The sequence below is a fragment of the Elephas maximus genome, chromosome 5 (assembly GCF_024166365.1).
Source record: "Elephas maximus indicus isolate mEleMax1 chromosome 5, mEleMax1 primary haplotype, whole genome shotgun sequence".
NCBI lineage: Eukaryota > Metazoa > Chordata > Mammalia > Proboscidea > Elephantidae > Elephas > Elephas maximus.
Window position 1 is genome coordinate 81034407 of NC_064823.1, and position 25911 is coordinate 81060317.

Below are 25911 nucleotides of genomic sequence, written 5' to 3' on the forward strand. Positions count from 1 at the left end.
ACTTTAACCACTGTGCCACTAAGGCTCCTTTAATACTACTATAAACCCACTGCCGTCGAGTCGATTCCGACTCATAAAGACCCTATAGAACAGAGTTGAACTGCCCCATAGAGTTTCCAAGGAGCACATGGTGGATTCGAACTGCTGACCTCTTGGTTAGCAGCTGTAGCACTTAACCACTACGCCACCAGGGTTTCCCTTAATACTACTATAGTGGCCATGAAAACATACTTCTCAGATCTCTTAGTGCAGGGAACATAACTGACCAGTGAACCTGCCTCAGCTGATGAACTCTGAAATCTATCCTCTGATATTTAGCCCCAAGTTGGTGCAGTTTTCCAGGTCTGTTCCCAGTCCATGTCTGAGCTCAGCAGATATGTTAAGGCAGGTCCATTCCTAGGAGACCTGGGACTCCTGGGATAGGACAGTTTGGCTCCAGGGCTCCCCAATGGCCTTGCTGAACTTTCTTAGAACTGCACTGCAGTGATACTCTTCTTCCCAACTTACCTTCCTTCCTTGCCTCTACCCTTTACAAGGATCACACCTGCATGCGAGGCCCAGCTTCCTGTCCGTTTTCTGTCACTGGGGCTGCTTCTTGGAGGAGCAGGACAAGCACAACCACAACTCACAAGACTGTTAGGGGTATTAAATGAGTGGGTGTGCGAAAGGCATGGAGCCACGTCTGGCATATAGCTGACACTCATCTATTCAACTGATATTCACTGAGTCCCTACTGTGTGCTGGCTTCGGATTGGGCGTCTGGGTCATAGGGTGCACAAAGCAGACAAGCAAGATACCGGTGCTTCCCGCTTCAAAGCCTCTTGCCGATTCCCATCGCTGAGGGATATAGAGTTGAAACTCTTCCAACAGGACACAAAGAGCCCTTCAAAATCTGATCTCCTGGGGGCTACTTCCCGCTTCACATTCTGTACACCTGAACCTACAGTCAAAAGGAAATTCCTTCTTATTCCTACAGTTTTGCTTTTTCACCCCCAAAGCCTTTGCGCCCCTTTTCTTTCTCCTTGAAATGCCTCTTCCGTCCCCTGCACAGGCCCTTTGCCCGATAAACTCTTACACATCGCCAAGAACAACTTCAGATGTGGGGGCCCTAGGTCACCCAGAAGGAGCCTGAATGGTGCAAGCAGCTTGGCTCCTAACCTAAAGGTTGCGGTTTGAACCACCCAGCGGCTCAGCGGGGAAAAAAACATGACCGCTTGCAGGCATAAAGGTTACAGCCAAGAAAACCTTATGGAGCAGTTAGTTCTACTCTGCACCACATGGGGACGCCCTAACTTGGAGGTGGCAACTCAAGGCAGCTAACAAGAAGTAACCCAGACAGAACGTGCTTGTTGGCACAGATCTCACGTACCTTGTAAAAGTACTGGTTACATTGTGCAGGAATTGTTTATAACCATGTCCCCGCTAACTTGTGACCTCCCCTACAGCAGGGGTAACGTCGTATTCATCCTAAGACCCCCAGTGCTTGGCACACGGTAGGCCCTCAGGAACTGAGGGCCGGGTAAGTAAATGGGTCAACGGCGTAACGATTTTCCTGAGGTGACCGCGGGGCCTGCGACCTGGGGCGCGGCTGGGCCTGGTCGGGGAGGGGCGCCGCCTGGGCCGGTCGCGGTAGGCGCGGACCGAATCGCGGTCGCCGCCGCGGGACACATGACTCAGGCTCAGCCTCCCGCCCCGCCCGCTTCCCGGCACAGCAGCTGGCGGCCGCCTCCCGGGGCTGCGGCGAGCGCGGCCCGCGAGCGTCACGTTCCTGCGCGCTCCCTTCCTCCCTCCCGCTCTCCCTCCCAATCTGCGCCAGGCGGGTCGCCGCGGCCGCCTTTCCCGGGCCTCCCGAGGAAGCTGAAATCGAAGCCGGGACCTCGGACTCCCCGAGCCGACCTGCCGGGTGCAGAGGGGGCCGCGGAGCCGAGCGCCGGGAGGGAGAGGACGCGGAGAGTGCCTGGTCCTCCGGACGCTTCGGCTGCGGCTCTTCTCACCTCCCCGTTCGGTCGCGCGCCTGCGGGGGCCCGCCCGTGAGCGGCGCGCAGAATGGGCAGGTGCTGCTTCTACGCGGTGGGGACGCTGTCCCTGCTCCTGCTGGTGACCAGTGTCACGCTGCTGGTGGCCCGGGTCTTTCAGAAGGCCGTGGATCAGACGATCGAGAAGGTGAGGCAAGGCAGGGCGGAGTGTGATGTGTGTGTTCGTGGAGGGGGGGGGGGGGCGTGTGGTGTGTGGGTGTGTGCGGGGGTGGTATATGTGTGTGGGTGTGTGGGGGGGTATATGCTGTACCTTGGGCAGGGAACATCTGCGCTTGGACAAACCCTCGGGACTACCAGGCTTCCTTTCTTCTTTTCTTGGAGTTGGTAGGTAAGGATTAGAGGCGCATGGGTGAAGGAGAAATGACTGTTTCCTTTATACTGGCTTTAGGCTTTTAAAAAGGAGTTTCCCTTCTTTTCTGTCATTTGCATCTCTCACCCCCAACCCCACCACACCCCAATTTCTGTTGTGCCCAAACTCATTTCCCTCCCACTTCGTGAAGAAACAAAACAAAATGAAAGACACCACAGAAGAGGCAGGTAATGTCAGCTGCTTGCTGTGGCCTTTGAAGTGGTGTGGGGCTAGGGATGAAAAAGGGGTGTATGGTCTGTTGTATCCTGGCCTTCCTACATTGGGCAGGGCAGTTGGCAAACAGGCCTTTGGGCTGGGTGACACTTCAGTCCATCACAGTCTGTGCTTACCACCGGACTTACTGGTTTCATGTCTTGTACCAGCAACTTGTGTTGCTTTGTCTCACTAGCTATCCTTGCTCTTCTCAAACAGCCGTAATCTCAGGCAAAGATGTATTTAGAATCTTAAAAGAATCTCTCACTTCCCCCTGGATAAGCGGGCTGGAGAGCTAGTCATTTCAGATTACTTCTCCATCTTTTGACTTCACTGGTCATTTCCTAGGAGCCCTGGTAGCACAGTGGATAAAGGGCTAAGCTGCTGACTGAAAGGTCAGCAGTTCGAACCCACCAGCGCTCCTTGGGAGAAAGATGTGGCAGTCTGCTACTATAAAAATTATAGTCTTAGAAACTCTATAGGGCAGTTCTACTCTGTCCTGTAGGGTTGCTATGAATCAGAATCAACTCCACAGCAGTCATTTTTTCAGACACTTCCACTCACACCCACTAAGCTATAGAAGGAGGAACAAGAGAGAGTTCTTTGGATCATTTTTTCCTTTAAAAAAAAAAAGCCACTGGAGCAACCTTGCTTAGCACCCACAACCTCTTCCATTGGGCTGCACTCCCTGCTTAGCAATGTCTTCTTTCAGGTGGCAAGGGACATATTCCTATAATAGAGGGTTCCAGAAACATTCAATTAATTGAAATTTGGCATTAAAGGCAACTTTAAATAATAAAAAAAAGCACCGTAGCAAAGCATAATTTAATTAAAAAAAAAATTCATATTGCCAAAAAAAAGGCAAGTTGCCCTGCCTGAATTTCTGAAAGGCCATTGTTTCCCCTGAGCGCCCCATGTTCAAGGAAAACATAAACTAAATCCTTTCTCCCGTCCTGTCCACCTCCAATCCATGGCAAGATGTTTTTGAGGATGTGACTAAAATTAAGTAATCCAGGTGTAATCAGTATGTGAATTTTCCCGTGGGGCTTCGAAGGGCTGTTTCAGAACAGTCCTATGAGATAAGTGATCTTCCCAGTGCCTCGGATGTAAAAACCAAACCAGTTGCTATTGAGTTGACTCCAATTCACAGCCACCCCATGTTCGTCAGAGTAGAACTGTGCTCCATAGTTTTCAATGGCTGACTTTTCAAAAGTAGATTGCCAGGGCTCTCTTTCAAGGTGCCTCTGGGTGAACTTGAACCGCCAACTTTTTGCTTAGCAGCCTAGCCCATTAACCATCTGTACCACCCAGGGACTCTGCCTCAGATCTGGGCAGCCCTAAGGTCTCCATGGGAGCTCTGGTAGTATAGTGGTTAAGATCTTGGCTGCTAACCAAAGGGTCAGCAGTTCAAATCCACCAGCCGCTCCTTGGAAACCCTATGAGGAAGTTCTGCTCTGTTCTATAGGGCTGCAGTGAGGTGGAACCGACTCGATGGCACCCGACAACAACAACAAGGTCTCCATGAGTTGGAATCAACTTGGCAACTGGTTTAAAAAATTCCGAGCAGTCCTTTAGCCAATGCCAATAGGATCTCCATTTCTTGGCAAGAGAGGGGTGACTATGACCCAGCTTGGCTGGGTCCTGGGTTTGCTTTGATATTTGGTGATTGGCTTTTGTCAAGTGGTTTTCTCAATGGGGAATGAACTCTGTTCTGAATAATAAGTAATAGCACAGAGGAAGTAGACTATCAAAATTGTCCAGCCCCAGCTGAGGAACACTGCAACATGTGTATAAGACTAAATGATAGGACTAGTTTCAGTGGACAGATTTGGGAATATTCTAAGTTTACTAGAGGTCACACATTACTATCTACTTCTTCCTGGATGACCTGTAGGACAGTACATGGGTTAGTGGGGAAGAGTAAGGAATTTGCAGGTAAATACTGTAGGGCATGAATCCTAGCTCTACCATCTACTGGCTGGACAACCATGGGCTAGTTATTTAACAATTTTTATTATTTTTTTTATTGTGTTTTAGGTGAAAGTTTACAGCTCAAGTTAGTTTTTCATTCAAAAACTTATACCCATATTGTTTTGTGACATGGGTTGCAATTTGCACAATGTGACAGCCTGCTCCCCCTTTCCACCACAGGTTCCCTTCTTGTCTTGCTTTTGGGCAAGATTTGTCCATTTGGCCTCATGTATTTGATTTAACTAATCCTCATATGTGTTATTGTTTGTTTTATAGGACTGTCTAATCTTTGAAAAGTGGGTTTTGGGAATGGTTTCAGTTTTCTGTTAGCAGTGTTTCTGGGGGCCGTAGTCTTAGGGCTTCTTCCAGTCTCCATCAGACCAGTAAGTCTGGTCTTGGTGAATTTTGAGTTTTTCTACATTTTTCTCCTGCTCTGTCCGGGACTCTGTGTTGTGATCCCTATCAGAGTGGTCAGTGATGATGCCCTATAGATTCATCCATGTTGTAAGATGTTTCATGGATTCATCATTTTTCTTTATCATTGTGTAGTATTCCATCATATGTATGTAGCATAATTTGTTTTATCCATTCATCTGTTGATCGACACAGGTTATTTCCATCTTTTTGCTGTTGTGAATAGTGCTGCAGTGAACATGGGTATGCATATGTCTATTTGTGCAGTGGCTCTTATTGCTGTAGGATATATTCCTAGGAGTGGGATTGCTGGATTGTATGGTATTTCGATTTCCAGCCTTTTAAGGAGGCACCATATTGTTTTCCATAGTGGTTGTACGATTTTGCATTCCTACCACCAGTGCAGCCTCCCCACAGCCTCTCCAACATTTATTATTTTCTGTTTTTTTGATTACTGCCAGTATTGTTGGGGTGTATTTAACCTTTCTTGACCCTTGGTTTCCCTATATGTAAATGGGGGTAATAACTAATGTATAGAGAGACTATAAAAATTGTTAGAGAAAGTGGGTGTGGTTTTCCTGGGATATAGTTGTCGTTATTAGCTGTTGTTGAGTTGGCCCCTGATTCGTGGCAGCCCCCTACACAATGAGATCGGACCGTTGTGATTCACAGGGTTGTCACTGACTGATTTTTGGAAGCAGATCACCAGGCCTTTCTTCCTAGCCCATCTTAGTCTGGAACCTCTGCTGAAACCTGGTTAGCATCATAAAAACATACAAGCCTCCACTGGCAGACAGGTAGTGGCTATGCTTGAGGTACGTTGTCTGGGTGTCGAACCCAGGTCTCCTGCATGGAAGGCAAGAATTCTACCACTGAACCACCATTGCTTTCTTGGAATATTGTTTTTTAAAAAAAAAAAAAAAAAAGCCCGTTGCCGTCAAGTCAATTCCGACTCATATAGTTAGTGCTTAGTTAATGATAAAAATTTTATTTTTATTAGAAGCCATATTAGCAGAGAAAAAGTATGTGAGATTTGGAGTTAGACACACTGTTCAGGTTTTACTGTTTACAAGCTTTGTGACTTTGGGAAAACTGCTTAACTTCTCAGAGCTTCACTCATAGTAATCCTACAGGACAGGGTAGAACTGCCTCATAGAGTTTCCAAGGAGCACCTGGTAGGTTCAAACAGCCAACCTTTTGGTTAGCAGTTGTAGCACTTAACCACTATGCCACCAGGGTTTCCTCAATTTCATTAGTACTTATCAAACCACCCTTGATACAATGTTGCATTTACAATGCACCTTACAAAGCTTAGGTTTAAGGACTTCTCATTGCACAGGCCCTTCTAAGGCTCTGTCCTTAATTTTGTATCCAAAATTTTGTAATCTTTTTCTTAAGAGAGGGCTCCTTCAAACTGTTTAAGCTTCAGGACCCACAAAGCTACGCCTGCCTCTGTGTGTGTGCTGTTGTGGGGTGAGGTGAGGTAAGCCATGTAAAGATTTAGCACAGCACCAGGCACGGAGGAGGTAATTAATATCTGACAGCTGTCATTATTTCTGTTCTTATTATGGCACAAGTCATTCATAACTCAACTTTAATGTAGATGTAATATAATCCTCTCTGATACTACCAGTTCTTAGCTGTTTCATTCAAAGATTGACCATACCTCTGCTTGTCAAAAAAAGGAGAAGGAAAAGGCATGAAATTTGAGTGAGTAGGTTTGGCTAATTGTAGGATGCTTAATAAAATAATTACTAGTAGAAGGATTTGTCTACAGTGATAATTGTCCTTGAGCCCTGAAGTGACCAGAGGTTATTGAAGGGAGATTTTTATTTTGCCCAGTGAATATAGTGGAAGAAGTCAAGACAATTTGGTTCCATTTTTGGCCTCGCTGGTGATTGCCTTGTATTGGGCAAGACCTATAATCATTTCTGCTTCAGTGTTTTCACTTGCAAAGGAGGCACAGTAATACCTCCCTCCTGCTCTGCCCATACCCACTCCCTACGGGGTATTATGAGCTTTCACAAGGCCTTCTCTGTCAAATGTTTTGACAGAGTGCTGCAGAGACCTAGCAGTCTGTTCCAGCTTCCAGCACCTGGGGAAGGCTGCGTTTCTGTTGCTGTCCTCTCAGGCCTGGTTGTGGGGAAGGGACTGGGTCAGGGGGCTGCTCAGAGAGGATGTACCTAGGACCACAAGTAGGTACAGAGCCGTAGCCTGACTAAGGCCTAAGCACTTCTCCGACCATCGCAGATAATAATCCTCTTCCCCAGTTCCCAAAAACCATGGGACATGCCCTTCAGGGCCTGTGGAGAGGGGAAGGTCTGGGCGAGGCAGCACTGACGTGCACATCCTGCCAGCCACATGGAAGAGCAGCCCCTTACAGGCATCAGAGTCCTAATGCCGGGTACTGGGCTAGCTGGCTTGCTGTGTCCTAAGAGATTCATCTGCATCATTCCTCCCTTTCCTCTCCATTTTTGAGTAAGCCCCCCTCAGAGCTTTTACTTGTCTTTACACAAACCCTTCCCTCCTAAGTCTAGGGAAAATAACTATGTTTTATATAAAAATGTTGACCAGGCCTTAATGTCTTTAATGAGGATAATAGATATCGTATTGCTTAATTTTCCTCATGCTTATGTAAGAAATTGCCACCTTCCTTAATTAAATACAAACAAATATTTATCGAGCACCTGTAGAGTTCCATTGTGCGTGAGGTTGATGTGAGTCGGGATCCGACTTGATGGCAGCGAACAACAGGCTGGCACTGTTCTAGGTAGTTGGATGCATGACTGAACAACAGCACAAGTGCAAACCTCTGCCTTCATGGAGTTTACATTCTAACCTCTAAAGAGAATCTCTGGGAGGAAGGAGGATCCCCATGCTAGCTCTCTCTTTGCCTCCTTCCTATAGCACTAGTAACATAAGGCTGGAACTTTCTGGTAAAAGCTCAGGAATAAGAAATGGGAAATAAGCCAAGACAATGCTGGTTTGCTGGAAAGCTTGGTTTCCCTTTCCATGCAAGACCTTGCATTATGGAAGCTCCGAAGAGGGGCTGCCACCCCGGCTGGGAACAGGAGAGGCTTCTCAGAGCTGATAACATTGAAGGACTGTTGGCTAAGCAGAGGAGGGAAGGGCATTCTAAGGCAGAGGAACAGCATGTGAAAAGCCTTGGAGAGAGGACCCTGCTTGTTAGAAGAACTGTGAATAGTTCAATATGGCAGGAGTTGGAGTGTGAGAAGGAGTGTAGATAGAGAAGGCCAGAGAGGTGAGCAGGGCCAGGTTATGAAGTGCCCCCTCCCAATCACTGCACCCCCAAAAGTGATCCCATTGTGACTTCTAACACCATAGATGAGTTTTGCTTGTTTTGAACTTTATAAAAATATGTCATTATGTTTGTAATTATTTTTCTTTATATGCTTATCAGACTTTTTTTATAAACCGCCAATGTTGACCATGCCTCTTTTGAAAGTGAAGAAGATGTAGAACCTCAGAATCACAAAAACCTTAAAGATCACTTAACCTGTTTTTTTACAGTCAAGGACACTGAGGCTCTGGGCGAGTAAGTGACTCATCTAAAACTAAATGTAGAGGGTGGGCAGAGTGAGGCAGGCAAGTTGGATATCCTGATTTTGAGTCTACTTTTTACACATGCAGGATGGTCATTTGCCTGGGATGTTGTTGTTGTTCTTAGCTGCCATCCAGTCGGTTCCAACTCATAGCGACCCCACACATAACAGAACGAAACACTGCCCGGTCCTGCACCATCCTTACAATTGTTGTTATGCTTGAGCTCATTGTTGCGGCCACTGTGTCAGTCCACCTCATAAGGGTCTTCCTCTTTGCACTGACCCTGTACTCTGCCAAGCATGATGTCCTTCTCCAGGGACTGATCCCTCCTGACAACATGTCCAAAGTATGTAAGACACAGTCTCGCCATCCTTGCTTCTAAAAAGCATTCTGGTTGTACTTCCTCCAACACAGATTTTTGTTCGTTCTTTGGCAGTCCGTGGTATATTCAATATTCTTCGCCAACATCACGATGCAAAGGCGTCTGTTCTTCGGTCTTCCTTATCCATTGTCCAGCTTTCACATGCATATGATGCAATTGAAAATACCATGGCTTGGGTCAGGCGCACCTTAGTCTTCAAGGTGACATCTTCGCTTTTCAACACTTTAAAGAGGTCCTTTGCAGCAGATTTACCCAAAGCAATGCTTCGTTTGATTTCTTGGCTGCTGCTTCCATGGCTGTTGATTGTGGATCCAAGTAAAATGAAATCCTTGACAACTTCAATCTTTTCTCTGTTTATCATGATGTTGCTCATTGGTCCAGTTGTGAGGATTTTTGTTTTCTTTGTGTTGAGGTGTAATCCATACTGAAGGCTGTGGTCTTCGATCTTCATTAGTAAGGGCTTCAAGTCCTCTTCACTTTCAGCAAGCAAGGTTGTGTCATCTGCATAATGCAGGTTGTTAATGAGTCTTCCTCCAATCCTGATGCCCCATTCTTCTTTACATAGTCCAGATTCTGGGATTATTTGCTCAGCATACAAATTGCATAGGTGTGGTGAAAGGATACAACCCTGGCGCACACCTTTCCTGACTTTAAACCATTCAGTGTCCCCTTGTTCTGTCCGAACAACTGCCTCTTCATCTGTGTGTGTAAAGGTTCCTCATGAGCACAATTAAGTGTTCTGGAATTCCCATTCTTTGCAGTGTTATCCATAATTTGTTATGATTCACACAGTTGAATGCCTTTACATAGTCAGTAAAACACAGGTAAACATCCCTCTGGTAGTCTCTGCTTTCAGCCCGGATCCATCTGACATCAGCAATGATATCCCTGGTTCCACGTCCTTTTCTGAAACCAGCCTGAATTTCTGGCAGTTCCCTGTCGATATACTGCTGCAGCCATTTTTGAATAATCTTCAGCAAAATTTTTCTTGCGTGTGATATTAATGATATTGTTCTGTAATTTCCACATTTTGTTGGATCACCTTTCTTGGGAATGAGTATAAATATGGATCTCTTCCAGTCAGTTGGCCAGGAAGCTATCTTCCATATTTCTTGGCATAGACAAGTGAGCACCTCCAGCGCTGCATCCATTTGTTGAAACATCTCAACTGATATTCCATCAATTCCTGGAGCCTTGTTTTTCACCAATGCCTTCAGAGCAGCTTAGACTTCTTCCTTCAGTACCATCGGTTCCTGATCATACGGTACCTCTTGAAATGGTTGAACATTGACTAATTCTTTTTGGTATAATGACTCTGTGTATTCCTTCCATCTTCTTTTGATGCTTCCTGCGTCATTTAATATTTTCCGCATGGAATGCTTCACTATTGCAACTAGAGTTTTGAATTTTTTCTTCAATTCTTTCAGCTTGGGAAACGTTGAGCATGTTCTTCCCCTTTGGTTTTCCATCTCCAGCTCTTTGCACATGTCATTATAATACTTTACTTTGTCTTTTCGAGAGGCCCTTTGAAATCTTCTGTTCCGTTCTTTTACTTCATTGTTTCTTTCTTTTGCTTTAGCTACTCGACGTTCGTGAGCAAGCTTGAGTCTCCTCTGACATCCATCTTGGTCTTTTCTTTTTTTCCTGTCTTTTCAATGACCTCTTGCTTTCCTCATGTATGATGTCCTTGATGTCGTTCCACAGCTTGTCTGGTCTTCGGTTACTAGTGTTCAATGCATCAAATCTATTCTTGAGATGGTCTCTAAATTCAGCTGGGATATACTCAAGGTCATATTTTGGTTCTCATGGACTTGTTCTGATTTTCTCCATTTTCAGCTTCAACTTGCATGCAAACAATTGATGGTCTGTTCCACAGTCAGGCCCTGGCCTTGTTCTGACTGATGATACTGAGCTTTTCCACTGTCTCTTTCTGCAGATGCAGTCAATTTGATTCCTGTGTTTTCCATCTGGCGAGGTCCATGTTTTCACTGGCTAATGCTTTTTGGAAGTAGACTGCCGGGTCCTTCTTCCTAGTCTGTCTTAGTCTGGAAGCTCAGCTGAGACCTGTCCTCCATGGGTGGCCCTGCTGGTATCTGAATACCGGTGACATAGCTTCCAGCATCACAGCGACACAGAAGCCCCCACAGCACGACAAACTGACAGACATGTAGGGGTTTGCCTGGGATGGTGCTGATTTATTTACACCTGTTATCCTGGCCTAATTACCAGCACCCTCTTTTACTTTCAAAAGAGTCCCGGTTTGGACAGTCTATTCTAATGCCACCCTCCCTATACCACATTGCTTATCCTCCAATCCTTGGCAACAAAGATGTCATCGATTCAATTGAGTCCCCCCAAAGTACCTGTCAACTTGGCTTGGTCATGATTCCCAGTATTGTATGATTGTCCACCATTTTGTCATCTGATGTGATTTCCCTATGTGTTGTAAATCCTATCACTATGATGTAATGAGATGGATTAGTGGCAGTTACATTGATGAGATCTAGAAGATTAGGTATTGTCTTAAGCCAATCTCTTTTGCAATATAAAAGAGAGTAGCAATCAGAGAGACATAGGGACCTCATACCACCAAGAAAGGGGTACCAGGAGCAGAGCATGTCCTTTGGACCCGAGGTTCTTGCTCTGAGATGCTCCCAGACCAAGGGAAGATTGTTGACAAGGGCCTTCCTCCAGAGCTGACAGAGGAAGCCTTCTCCTGAAGCTGATGTCCTGAATTTGGATTGTAGCCTACTAAAAAACTGTGAAAAATAAATTTCTCCTTGTTAAAGCCATCCACTTGTGGTATTTCTGTTACAGCAGCACTAGATGACTAAGACAAAAGAAAATACATGTTCCCTAAGGAGCTGAGGCCCACTCAAGCTAGCTCAAGAAAAATAGGATTTTTTTTTTTTTTTTTTGTAAAGGTAGAAGGGGAAGCTCATAGAAATCTAAGGGCAAGCACCACAGCATGGTAAGGTCTCCTGGGAGTACAGTGGAAACTCAGAAGTCCCCAGAAAGCATGGGCAGTCTGTGCTTTCCACTCTTTCCTCTGCTTTCTCCACCAACCGGCTTCTCCTGTTTACTCATCCTGCCCGGGATCATTTGAGGCTTGCCCAGCCCCAACTCTACGTGACCTTCCAGTTCCTGAGCCTCCCATGAACATGCTTCATCTCTTAGCTTCTCCTTTCCAGGTTTGTAAGAGAGTAATGTGGTTGATTCAGCACAAGCAGAAATCAGAGGTCTATAAACAGACACAGGATTATTTATATCCTTGCAGATTCTTTAACTTCCTCCTTGGCTTTTAGAAACATGATCTTGTGATACGTTTCTCTCAATGTTTTACTTATCCATGTTGACCATGAGTGCATTCGTTATGAAATATGATTAAGACGGTGGGGTAGACCAGTAGTTCTCAGTTGTAAGCCCCGGATTCCAGGGCATCAAAATCATTTTTAGAGGTTTTTTAAAATACCAGACCCCAACTCAGACCTGCTGAATCAGACTCTTTAGGAATGGGGCCCAGGAATCTGTGTTTTAAAAGCTAACTGAAGTCCATTATTGGCTTGGATAGGGAATATTTTAGCCTGTATCTTCATTCCTCGAGATGGTACTCCTCGTTGAGGATATTACTACTAATAATTATTTTATTCTGCAAGTTTACTTTAAAGGAAAGATTTTTTTGTCAAGGAAGGGGAAAGTTCCTGCCTGTGCAAAGCGCTTTGCTTTCTTGTTTGATAAAAGTACGAGATTTCAGTCTGTCAGGCCACAGCAAAGGGGCCATCTGTTCTGCTAGACATTTGCTTGTTTCCCAGGGAAGAATCAGCAGGTGGGGATTATAAGATCATTAATAAAAACACAGACTATTGACCAAGTGAATGGACATTTATGGCACTTTCCATCAAGACATATACTTAAGATATATACATATTTAATTAAGCCTGGTAACTAGTCAGAAGTAACCAAGGAAAATAAAGGCTACTTTAAGTGTTTACTTTCTATGTTTAAAAGCACTTTTGGGTATATGCTTTTGCAGTCATTTGCTAATAGAGGAGATATTTATGGAGTTTGTACCATCTGCAGGGCAGTGTGCCAGAAGCTATGGATATAACAGTAAACAAAACACAGTCCTTGCCCTTACAGAGAGATGAGGGCAGAAGACTTTATAATCTCATGAAAATTTTGTTTTCAAGCCACCTTTACACTCTTAAAAATTATGAGGACCCCAGAGATCTTCTGTTTCTATGGGTTATATCTATCATATTTACTGTGTTAGAAATTAAAACTGAAAAAATTTTAAACACAAGAATACACAAGCACATATTTCTATTAGCCATCAGAGCAGTGATATCATTACATGTCCTGAAGCATCTGGAAAACTCCACCTTACACTTGTGAGAGAATGAGAGTGAGAAAGACAAATAATGTCTTAGTGTGCTTACGAAAGTAGTTTTGACCTTGTGGACCCACCAAAAGTGCCTAAGGGACTTCCAGGGGTCCTTGAACCACACTTTGAGAACTGCTGATCTAGTTTTCTAATTAATTAGTTATGTTGATACTTTAGAATATTTAAAAAATATGTAATATCACTGTTCTACATCTCTGTAAGGCAAGTTGGGAAACAGTGTTATTAATATGTTCAAGTCGCCAGGATTTTGTTAGCGTGTTATTCATTTACTATGTCCTTGTAGTATCCTAGATTCCCTGGGTAGTGCAAATGGTTAATGCGCTTGGCTGCTAACTGAAAGGTTGGAGGTTTGAGTCTGCCCATGGTACCTTGGAAGAAAAGTCTGGCAATCTACTTCCAAAAAATCAGCCATTGAAAACCCTATGAAGCACAGTCCTACTCTGACACATATGGGGTTGCTGTAGGTCAGAGTTGACTTGACAGCAACACGTTTTTTGTTTTCTTCTAGTTTCCCAGTGAGTCCAGTGTTAAAAGCTCTTGTCTTTCCGGTATGCTGATCAAACTAGGCTAGTACATTAGCATTGTGTGATCAAATTACTCAATAATTCCCCTCTAGCATCAGGCCAGCCAGGGATTTTCAATCCATATGACATAGTTTAGTTTCTAAAGCTAGTTTAAAAGCCGTCTTTGAAGGTAGAGGGTCCTGTCCTATTTAGCTTTGTATCGTCTTTCCGTAAGGCTAAATGCACTGCCTTATACAAATTAGATTATCAATAAATATTTGTTGGATGAATGGAAGGATGAATAGATGCTAACTTATGTCTTTGGGGCTGATTTTGTTTGCTTGTCGATGTTCTTGTTTTGCTTCATATATTCCCCCACTCCATAGCCCAGTGGTCATGTTTGCCTCACAAGTGGTTTATATATACTTGAATTGCTGACCTTTAAAATATGAAAATTTTACCCATAATCTAGATTTCCAGCTTCTCTTAAAAATGCGGATGCTCCACAGTGCTGACCCCACCACAGTCCTGCGTGGCAGCAGTCGGGGCAGAATAGTGGCTGCTCCTTTACGTGGCAGCTGCCTTCCCAGTCCCCCACTGTCCCTCACACTAGTGATTGTTTCCCTGACCTCGAGGCCGGTGAAGGTACCATTTGTCATCATGGTTGCTCTGTTTCTTTCTTAACTAGTTGCCCTCAATTTGACCATGACTCATGGCGACCCCATGTATGTCAGAAGGTTACCTCTTATTTATTCATGTCTTAAAATTCTCTTTCTCACCCATCCCCTCAACTGCTTCCCACGTGTACATACATTTTCCCAGTTGCTACCTGGTTCTTAAGATGAAGTTTCCACTTCTGGTGGCTGCTTTGTCTCCCTTTAGGCCGGCAGTTCTCAGCCTTGGCTGCACGTATTTCTCACCTAGAAGCTTTAAAAAATACCCAGCCGGTGTTTTGTAGTAGAAAGTTTTTCAGGATAGCTAGAAGTCCATGGGTGTTGCAAACAATTGACATGCTCACTGCTAACCAAGAGATTTGTGGTTCGAGTCCACCCAGAGGTGCCTGATGATCTACTTCTGAAAAATCAGCCGGCATAAACCCTATGGAGCACAGTGCTGTCTTCACACAGTGAGGTTGCCATGAGTCGAAGTTGACTCGATGGCAGCTGGTTTTTATTCTACCATACAGTCCTGTAGGTAATTTATAGACAGAATAGTAGCTCACACACAGAGTAACATTTCATTCTGAACTGTCAGATCTCATTAGCTAAAATTATTACAGTTGCAATTAAAATAAAATAAAAATATTTTAAATTTATTTAATATTATTTTTGAAATATTTTATTTTAAATAAAAATAAAAAATTTAAAATGAACATGAATATATTTGTTCTTGATTTAAAATAGGTTAGGGTATGTTGTTGTTAGATGCTGTTGAGTCAGTTCTGACTCACATGTAGAACAGAACAAAACACTGCCTGGTCCTGCGCCATCCTCACAATTGTTGTTGTGTTTGAGCCCATTGTTGCAACCACTGTGTCAGTCCATCTTGTTGAGTGTCTTCCTCTTTTTCTCTGACCCTCTGCTTTACCACGCATGATGTCCTTTTCCAGGGATGGGTCCCTCCCAATAACATGTCCAAAGTACTTGAGATGAAGTCTCACCATCACCCATTCTAAGGACCATTCTGGCTGTACTTCTTCCAAGACAGATTTGTTTGTTTTTCAGGCAGTTCATAGTATATTCAGTATTCTTCGCCAATACCACAATTCAAATGCATCAATTTTTCGGTCTTCGTTATTCATTGTCCAGCTTCTGAATGCATATGAAGCAATTAAAAACACCATGTCTTGGATCACGTGCAACTTAGTCGTCAAAGTGACATCTTCGCTTTTTAACACTTTAAAGAAGTCTTTTGCAGCAGATTTACCCAGTGCAATATGTTTTTCAATATGATTTTTTGACTGCTGCTTCCATGGGTGTTGTTTGTGGATCCAAGTAAAGTGAAATCCTTGACAACTTCAATCTTTTCTCCGTTTATCATGATGTTGCTTGTTGGTCCAGTTGTGAAGATTTTTGTTTTCTTTATGTTGAGGTGTAATCCATACTGAAGGTGGTAGTGTTTGATCTTCATCAGTAAGTGCTTCAGGTCCTCTTCATTTTCAGCAAGCAAGGTTGTGTCACTTGCATATCGCACGTTGTTAGTGAGTCTTCCTCTAATCCTGATGGCGCATTCTTCTTCACATAGTCCAGTTTCTCGGATTATTTGCTCAGCATACAGGTTGAATAAGTATGGTGAAAAGTTACAGCCCTGACTCACACCTTTCCTGACTTTAAACCATGCAGTATCCCCTTGTTCCAAGGACTGTCTCTTGGCCTATGTATAGGTTCTGTATGAGCACAGTTAAGTGTTCTGAATTCCCATTCTTCACAGTGTTATCCATAATTTAGTATGATCCACACAGCCAAATGCGCTTGCATGGTCAATAAAACACAGGTAAACATGTTTCTGGTATTCTCTGCTTTTGGCCAAGATCCATCTGACATCAGCAATGATATCCTTCATTTTACCTCCTCTTCTGAATCCGGCTTGAATTACTGGCAGTTCCCTGTCGAAGTCCTGCTGCAATTGTTTTTTAATTATCTTCAACATAATTTTACTTCCTTGTGTTATTAATAATATTGTTTGATAATCTCTGCATTCCCTTGGATCACCTTTCTTTGAAATGTGCACAAATATGGATCTCTTCTTGTTAGTTGACCAGGTAGCTGTCTTCCAAATTTCTTGGCATAGATGAATGAGTGGTTCTAGCATTGCTTCTGTTTGTTGAAATATCTCAACTGATATTCCATCAATTCCTGGAGCTTTGTTTTTTGCCAGTGCCTTCAGTGCAGCTTGGACTTCTTCCTTCAGTACCGTCAGTTCTTGATCATATGCTACCTCCAGAAATAGTTGAATGTTGACAAATTCTTTTTGGTACAGTGACTCTGTGTATTCTTTCTATTTTCTTTTGATGCTTCCTACGTCGTTTAATATTTTCCCCATAGAATCTTTCACTATTGCAACTTGAGGCTTGAACTTTTTTCTTCAGTTGATCAGCTTGAGAAATGCCGAGTGTGTTCTTCCTTTTTGGTTTTCCATCTCCAGCTCTTGCACGTGTCATTATAATACTTTACTTTGTCTTCTCGAGCCACCCTTTGAAATCTTCTGTTCATTTCTTTTACTTCATCATTTCTTTCTTTTGCTTTAGCTGCTTGATGTTCGTGAGCAAGTTTCAGAGTCTCTTGTAACATCCATCTTGGTCTTTTCTTTTTTTCCTGCCTTTTCAATGACCTCTTGCTTTCTTCATGTATGATGTCCTTGATGTCATTCCACAACTGGTCTGGTCTCCAGTCACTAGTGTTCAATGTGTCAAATCTATTCTGGAGATGGTCTCTAAATTCAGTTGGGATGTACTCAGGGTTGTACTTGGGCTCTCTTGGACTTGTTTTCATTTTCTTCAGCTTCTGCTTGAACTTGCCTATGAGCAGCTGATGGTCAGTTCTGCAGTCGGCCCCTGGCCTTGTTCTGACTGATGATATTGAGCATCTCCATCGTTTGTTTCCATAGATGTATTCAATTTGATTCCTGTGTATTTCATCCAGTGAAGTCCATGTGTATAAAAAAAAATAGTCACCATTTATGTTGTTGAAAAAAGGTATTTGCAATGAATAAGTTATTGGTCTTGCAAAATTCTATCATGTGATCTCTGTCATCGTTTCTATCACCAAGGCCATGTTTTCCAACTACCAATGCTTTGTTTCTAACTTTTGCATTCCAATTACCAGTAATTATCAATGCATCTTGAGTAAATGTTTTATCAATTGCAGATTGCAGAAGCTGTTAAAAATCTTCGATTTCTTTATCTTTGGCATTACTGTTTTGTGCATAAATTTGAATAATAGTCATATCAACTGGTCTTCCTTGTAGGCGTATGGATATTATCCCGTCACTGACAGCGTTGTATTTTAGGATAGATCTCAAAAAGCTCTTTTTGACGATGAATGCAATGCCATTCCTCTTCAATTTGTTATTCCCAGCATAGTAGACCATATGATTGTCCAATTCAAAATGGCCAGTACCAGTTTTTTTCAGCTCATTAATGCCTGGCATAGCAATCTTCAAGCATTCCATTTCATTATCATTGGACTCCAGATTAATAAAAGTCACCAAATAGCAAAACACTATCAGTTTGCTTTTTTTTTTTTTAAATTGATCCCAGGAATTAAGCAGACCCAACCCAGATTCTTGCAGTAATTTAAGGTTATACTCTTTATCTTTATTCTCTGTGGAGCTAAAGAAATATGCTACCATTAATATTGTACCCATAAACCCTAACCTACCACTGGTAGTCAGAACTTCCAATTTTCTTAGATTCATACTTCATACTTTCCACATTCTGATTATTAATGGATATTTGCAACTATTTCTTCTTATTTTGAATCATGCCACATCAGCAAATGAAGGTTCTGAAAACGTGACTCCATCTATGTTGTTAAGGTGGACCCTACTTAGAGGAGGCATCACTTCCCCAGCCGTATTTTGAGTGCCTTCCAATCCAAGGGGCTTATCTTCCACTGCTATCCATAAAGTTTTCACTGGCCAATTTTTTAATAAGTGGATCCCCAGGTCCTTCTTCCCAGTCTGTCTTAGTCTGTAAACGCCACTGAAACCTGTCCATCATGGGTGACCTGCTGGTATTTGAAATACTGGTAGCATAGCTGCCAGCATCACAGCAACATGCAAGCCACCACAGTACGATAAACTGACAGATGACTACGGGTCAGAGTATAAAGGGTAGAATATTAATGGTAGCTTATTTCTTTAGCTCCACAGAGAATAAAGATAAATAGTACAACCTTAAATTACTGCAAGAATCTGGGTTGGGTCTGCTGAATTCCAGGGATCAATTTAAAAAAGAAAAAAAAAAAGCAAACTGATGGATGTTTTGATATTTGGTGAGTTTATTTATTAATCTGGAATCCAATGATAACCATCCACATACTAGTAAGCAGGCTTCTCAAAGTTGGTCTGCAGTTATCTCTGGGTGAATTTAGACTTTGTAGAGAGCAACATCGATGCTGAAGTTGTGCTTAATTGTTAAATAGAACTCTGTTGACCTTAAAGAACAACCAGTAGTGCTCTTGAGTCCTGAAGGTGTCCCTAAGTCTATTACTTAACTCCCGTCAAAGCCTGATGTGGTTCCCTGAAGGCTTATTTTTTTTATCATTGGAAGTGGCTTACCCTGGGACAGCTGGTCAACAACTCTCACAGAGCTGGCTTCCTGAAAGATACTGTCAGACCACCTTGGACGTAACATGTCTTGTAACTGCGTTAGGTCAGGTCTGCACTCAGTAGTAAAAGTGAACTCAGCCCATCTCTGATTCATCACTTATACAGAGCAGAGGTCAGCCTGATCAGTGACTCCACGCCCACTGCGTGAGGCTCTGACAGATTATTGTCAGTCCTGCTTTTGATCAGTTTTCTGTCTATTCAACTTGAAGAATTTTATGCTAGTCGAACATCCTTTTTAAATTTGTTTTAAAATAGTCTTATTTCATACCTGATAAAAAAATATTATACTTCTCTAGTAATCCAAGAAATACAAATTCAGACAGCAAGATGCTGTTTTTGGTGCAAATGGTTAACATAACACACTCGGCTGCTAAGTGAAAGGTTGGAGGTTCAAACCACCCAGAGGTGCCTCAGAAGAAAGGCCTGGCTGTCTACGTTTGAAAAACCAGTCATTGAATACCTTGTGGAGCACAGTTCTACTCTGACACACATGGAGTCGTCATGAGTCAGAACTGACTTGACAGCAACTGTTGGGATTTTGTTCGTTTGTTTCCCAGTGAGTCCAGTGTTAAAAGCAGTAGTTTGGGCTGTCAGTAATTCAGGCTTAGCTAAGCTCCTGTCTTTCCCAGTGTGCGGATTCAACTAGGCTAGAATGTTACCATTTTTATAATTGAATTACTTGATAATTCCCCTCTAGCATCAGGCCCACCAGGGATTTTTGGTCCGTATAACATAGTTTAATATTTAAAGCTAGCTTGAAAACTGTCTTTGGAAGGAGAGGTTCTATCATGTTTAGCTTTACATCATCTTCCCATAATGCCAAATGCAACGCCTTTTACAAAATAGATGGTCAATAAACATTTATTGGATGAATGGAATGATGAATATGTATGTCTCAGGGAATGATTTTGTTTGCGTATTATTCTTGTTGTTTAGCTTCATGTTTTGCCCCAGTCCGTGGCCCAGTGGTCACATGTTTGCCTCATGAGTGGTTTATGGCAACTGGTAAATAAATATTTCTATAAGTCATAAAAAACCAGTATTGGATTGGATACGCTGAAATGGTTCTTCATACTTGTTTGTAGGAGTATAAATCAGAAAAACTTTCTGGAAAGCAGTTTGGCAATATTTAAAGGCTTATGCGATCTTAAAAACTTTTTGTCTTTTGACCTAATAATTGCAATTTTAGGCAACCATTCTAAGGAATTAATTAGTGACTTAAACAAAGATATCTATTCAAGAACATTCACTGCACCAAGAGTGTTCGCTCATCGTGAGACCAGGATCTATGCCTGTTGGGCCCATGGAAAGATCTCAGTATATGACTAACTGAAAAGTTTTTTTAGTCCAAATTATTAATTTGGCCATTGAGATGGCAGATTGTTTGTATAACTCAGTCATCTTTCCAGTATCGCTTTTGGGATTATTACCACAATATTATGCCTGGAAGAAATCTCATCATGTTCTGCTTGGCTAAAATCAATGAGCGATATCCAGTCGCACGTTAGAAATGATTTAGGACCTTATGCTTATTTTTAGTTTCATGTAACTAGAAACCTTGGCTGATGATGAGGTTGTTCTAGTGGCTGTTACTACCACAGCAGCATCCTCCGTGAGGAGGATCAGTAGTTCTCCAGCATGGCTTTGTGCTTAGACTGTGCAAAAGGCAAAACTGGTGTGTATCAGGTGAAACAAATGACTTCCTGGACCAGACGTTCTCGGGCGTGAGGTCAAGATTGTTATTAGTTTTCAGTCCTTGGTAGAGCAAGCTCTGGGAGTGCCCAGTTGAATACCTAGGGCAGAAATGAGAAGTTTAAAGTCAAATGGAACCCTCTTCAGGAGCGTCACGGGGCCTGAGGTTGAGATGCTGACTTTGGAAGCACTAGCATAACTGGGGCTGAGTAATCATGTGGAAACCCCAGAGTCCCGTTCTTCTTTTCTCAGTTCCCACTGAGTCATTTCCTCACCATGACCTCGAATAGCTGTTACCCCAAATCGCAGGTACGAGCCGCCTGTTATAAAGCCAATATTGAGACTGGAGGAGGTAAGCAGTAAGAGGGCTTTATTGAATACTAGTATTTAAGAGACAGAGGGGGTTAAATTTCTCTTAAATTCTGTCTAATTCTAAAGAGCTAGCGGAAGAGTTTTATAGGGGGAAGGTCAGGGTTACCTAATGTTTTTGAGGTACGTAGTCTACAGATGGTGTTATACATCACAAAACAACTACAAGAAATTCTTTTTTAAACTAAAGATATGTATGTCAGACATCTGGACACTAATCAGTATGTTTGTAACAGCCTGAAAAACTCACGTAAGAATCTCTCGGCTAGTGGAACTGTTCTGCCAAGTCCACTCTGGCTGAGATAGAAAGAAAGCTGTAGATTAAAAATGTCAGGAGTCTTTTTGCCGTTTTATAGGCTAAAGGCCATTTCTTAAGAGAAGAAAGAAGAGAGACCAAGGCCACAGGAGCTGAGAGAGCTCTGCACTGCTTTGGAAGAGACTGGTGCAGCTGGTGCCATAAAAAAATGCCTAGAGATTACTTAGAGCATCATTATGGCATTGGTCATGTCAAGCTCTCAATCACCTATTTTGAATAGGGGAGGACATGTTGTAAGGTACTAGGGTGTTTGTTAAGAGTGTAACAGGCTGCTTAGCCATATTTTGAACAGAACCTATGCTATTTTCTAAAGAATGGAGATTAATCACAGCTTATACAGCTTTTTTTTGTACAGCTATACTAAAACTAACTAAAAAATATATTCCCTCTACTTTAATATTAAAACACTGGAGAAAATGTATTTTGTTTACTTCATAGCTACCCTAGTTTCCTTTCCTCAAGTGGTAAGAGATGACTCTCCAGGAAGGCCTGAGAGTTCAGAGGGTGCAATCTTTGGTTTCTTTATAGTTTTACGGCCCCTCTGGGGGAGGGTTGCTAGTCAGAACACAGGACGCTTGGTTAAATTTAAATTCTAGGTAAGCAACAATTTTTTTGGTGTATGTCCCATGTAATATTTTGATTAACTTCAATTCATGAACTGTTAGTATCCTGTCACATTTACTTCATGTCTCTCTCCTACATGGTTGTTTGCTTTTTCTGCATCATTTGACTGGAAGTTGCAGACACCATAACACTTTGCCCCTAAGTTCTTCAGGGTGCATCTTTTTTTTTCTTTTATTGTGCTTTAAGTGAAAGTTTACAAATCAAGTCAGTCTCTCACACAAAAACTTACATACACCTTGCTAAACCCAAACCTTGCTACATACTCCCGATTACTCTCCCCCAATGAGACAGCCTTCTCCCTCCCTCCACTCCATTTCGCCAGCTTCTAACCCCCTCTACCCTCTATCTCCCCTTCAGAGAGGAGATGCCAACATAGTCTCAAGTGTCCACCTGATCCAAGAAGCTCACTCCTCACCAACATCCCTCTCCAACCCACTGTCCAGTCGAATCCCTGGCTGAAGACTTGGCTTTGGGAATGGTTTCTGCCCTGGGCCAACAGAAGGTCTGGGGGCCATGACCACTGGGGTCCTTCTAGTCTCAATCAGACCATTAAGTCTGGTCTTTTTACGAGAATTTGGGGTCTGCATCCCACTGCTCTCCTGCTCCCTCAGGGGTTCTCTGTTGTGTTCCCTGTCAGGGCAGTCATCGGTTATAGCTGGGCACCATCTAGCTCTTCTGGTCTCAGGCTAATGTAGTCTCTGGTTCATGTGGCCCTTTCTGTCTGTTAGGCTCGTAATTACCTTGTGACCTTGGTGTTCTTCATTCTCCTTTGATCCAGGTGGGTTGAGACCAATTGCTGCATCTTAGGTGGCCGCTCTTTGGCATGCATCTTTTAAGAATTAAAGCATTTTTTACATAGCTCATGCAGTATTTAGGACATACTTTCACTAAAAAATGATTTGTTGTTTATCTGAAATTCAAATTTAGTGTGGCGTCCTGTGTTTTATTTGCTAAATCTGGCAACTGTACTCTTGAAGGCCCAGTGGGATGGCATCTGCCGCAGTGGCAAAGCACGCTCATTACGAATGCACAGACGTGGATTTGATCAGATTTTATTTGACTCGGGAAAACTTGCCACCATTTCCTCATCTGTAAAATGGGAATTCCTACCTTGCAGGGTCAGCGTAAGACTCGGACAATGTACGTGAAGCCCCTAGCACAGCCCCTGACTCCTGGCAGACTCACAGTAATTAGCAGCTGGTGAGTCTGAGTTGACTTGATGGCTCTGGTGGTGATGGTGGTGGACCTGGAAGCCAGGAGAAGATAAAAATAAAGAAGCAGGTGTTTTAGAAATGTTGGCAGCTGTGTCTATGAACGTCCTTGTGTTCTCTCATTCCCTTTCTCCCTCACTACTTAGTGTATGTACATGCACACACGCACGCATACATGTGCACACGCGTGCGCGCACACACGCACACGGTCTACTCTTGGATTTACAGTGAGTTTTTTGGACAGAGGTCCCACCATGTGGAGTGGAAGAAAAGAGACACACTAAAGGTGCAAGAAAAGCCAAAACTCTTGAGGGCAAGATTTAAATAGAATAAAGCTCTCAGCTACTAGCTGAAAGTGTTACCCAAAGCTGGTCCTGCTTTGTGTAGCAGTTTCTCCATCAATAAAGACACACTGAGGTGAGGAGGGAGGAAAAGCGTTTATTGCAAGTGCACAGGCAAGGAGCAAGGAGGTGTATACCTCAAATCAAGCTCCCTGACAAAGGGAGGTAGATCTTTTTATACCGTCTGTCACAGGGAAGTACATACAAACATCAGGCACTACATAGGTTAGCATGGCGCACAGACACAGTAAGACAAATTGTATTTTTTTCTTTGGCATGTATAGAAAATGGTGGATAAGTCCTGCCCTGGGCAGAGATTTTAATACCCAATTAGGTCTTAATGAGGCTTAAGTTACTTTAGAACACTTTTGAGGCTAGTATTTAAGGCATAAACTGAACCATGCAGAGCGCTCAGGGTCTTTGAGGACAGTGGATGGGAGGGGGCAGGTTTTGTTTGATAGTGGCTGAGCAGCTGCTAATTGAGCCACACACAGTGCTGTCTGTCGCCTAAGGTCTTGATTGATAATGGACAGGAGGAGCAGATCTTGGTTGATGATGGCTAAGCAGCTGCTGGCTGTGTTGGCTTTCAAAAGGTTGGTGGTTTGAACCTACTCAGGTGCCTCGGAAGACAGGCCTGGCAATCAGCTTCTGAGGGGTCACAGCCTTGCGAACCCTATGTAGCAGTTCAGCTCAGCACACAGGGGGTTGTCATGAGTCGGAATCAACTGGATGGCAGCTGACAGCAACAAAAGGAGATATAAGACTTTGTTTGGATGTCTTTGACTCAGCTAACAAGTAGCCAAGGAGAAACAGTGATGGGGATGGAAGCAGACGGTGGGGGAGATCCGAGGTTGTAACAGAATCTGGCATCAGCTATGACATTGGCAGAGTGTCAAGGGTTGTTTTCATTGCTGTTGTTAGGTTTTTCATTTCCTTTGTTTAACTGAGGAGTCAAGTCTAAACCAAACCCATTGCTGTCGAGTGGATTCCAGCTCATATAGACTCATGTCTACTAGACATTTATTTCTATCCTGAAACTTCCTCAGTTAACTTGAAATTTGGGGGTAAAAGCTTGACTATTTACAGCTGTAAGAGCAGCAGGTTTTACCCTCTTTTGCGGAAAAGGTTTTGCCCTCTTTTTTGGAAACTCTTCCTTCTGGCATTTGGTCACGTGGGCTTTCGGTTACGTAAGACCTGGATGCGAACAAGACGAGATAAACTCGGGTGGTTAACAATCTGTTCATTCACACTTGCTGACTCTCTTGAGGTTCGGAATTATAAGGTGATTCTCTTTAATAAATAAATGAGATCTCAAGTCTTTTCTCACCCTGAAACCTTCTGCATACAGAGGACTGCAGAGTGCTAAGTCAGCCATCCTGGCAGTAATAAGAGAAGAAGTACTGTGGAGCCAAGTGTGGGGGATGGCTGCTCTTGGAGCTTTTGTCTGGGAGTTGGCACCGCTGAGGCTGTATCAGGCTCGCCTTTGTTTTGCAAAGCCAGAGGAATAGCCAGGGTGTAATTGGTTCTCTTTGTTTCCAGTCTTTCTCCCTTCCCTTAGTATCTATCAATATCATTTTATAGAACCTGAGTTTCTATCTTAGATTTTTCACTGTTTTGAAAAGGTAAGTAACAGTGATTTTTTTTTCTTGATTTCGTTTCTGCTAACAGAAGTAGCTTACTTCTGCTGTAAAAAAAAAAAAAAATCTAAACAATGCAGAAAAACATTACGCAGAGAATGGAAGACTGCATGTAACCCTGCTCCACATAAAAAAAAAAAAATTTTTTTTTTTTTTTTTTAAGTATTATTAACAGTTCACTGTGAATGCTTGGAGATTTTGAGGATAACCCAAAACCCAGTGCCGTCGAAAAATTAAAAATTTTTAATTATCTGTATTTCACCACCCTAATATTTCTGTTACCGCAAATCGTGGGTTCAAGCCGCCTGCCGCAAAGCCAATACTGAGACACGAGGAGGTAAGCAGTAAGAGAGCTTTATTGAATACCGGTATTCGAGAGAGAGAGGGGGTTAAATTTCTCCCAAATTTTGTCTACCCTAAAGGATTGATGGGAGGGTTTTATATGGGGAAGATCAAGGTTACTTAATGTTTTGAGCACATAGTCCACAGATGGTCTTATATGTCACAAAACAACTACAAAAAAAAACTATTAAACTAAAGATATGCATGTCAG

At 43.0% G+C, this 25911-nt stretch overlaps 1 protein-coding gene across 1 annotated transcript in view; it reads left to right on the forward strand.

Annotated features, from left to right (window-relative positions):
* Positions 1-1735: 1735 nt before the first annotated feature.
* Positions 1736-25911, forward strand: part of SCARB2 (scavenger receptor class B member 2) — a 77924-nt gene continuing 53748 nt past the window's right edge. The window contains exon 1 of the mRNA XM_049885968.1: positions 1736-2163. Within this exon, the coding sequence (XP_049741925.1) occupies positions 2047-2163 (117 nt within the window). The 5' untranslated portion in view covers positions 1736-2046. The remainder of the gene's footprint in view (positions 2164-25911) is intronic.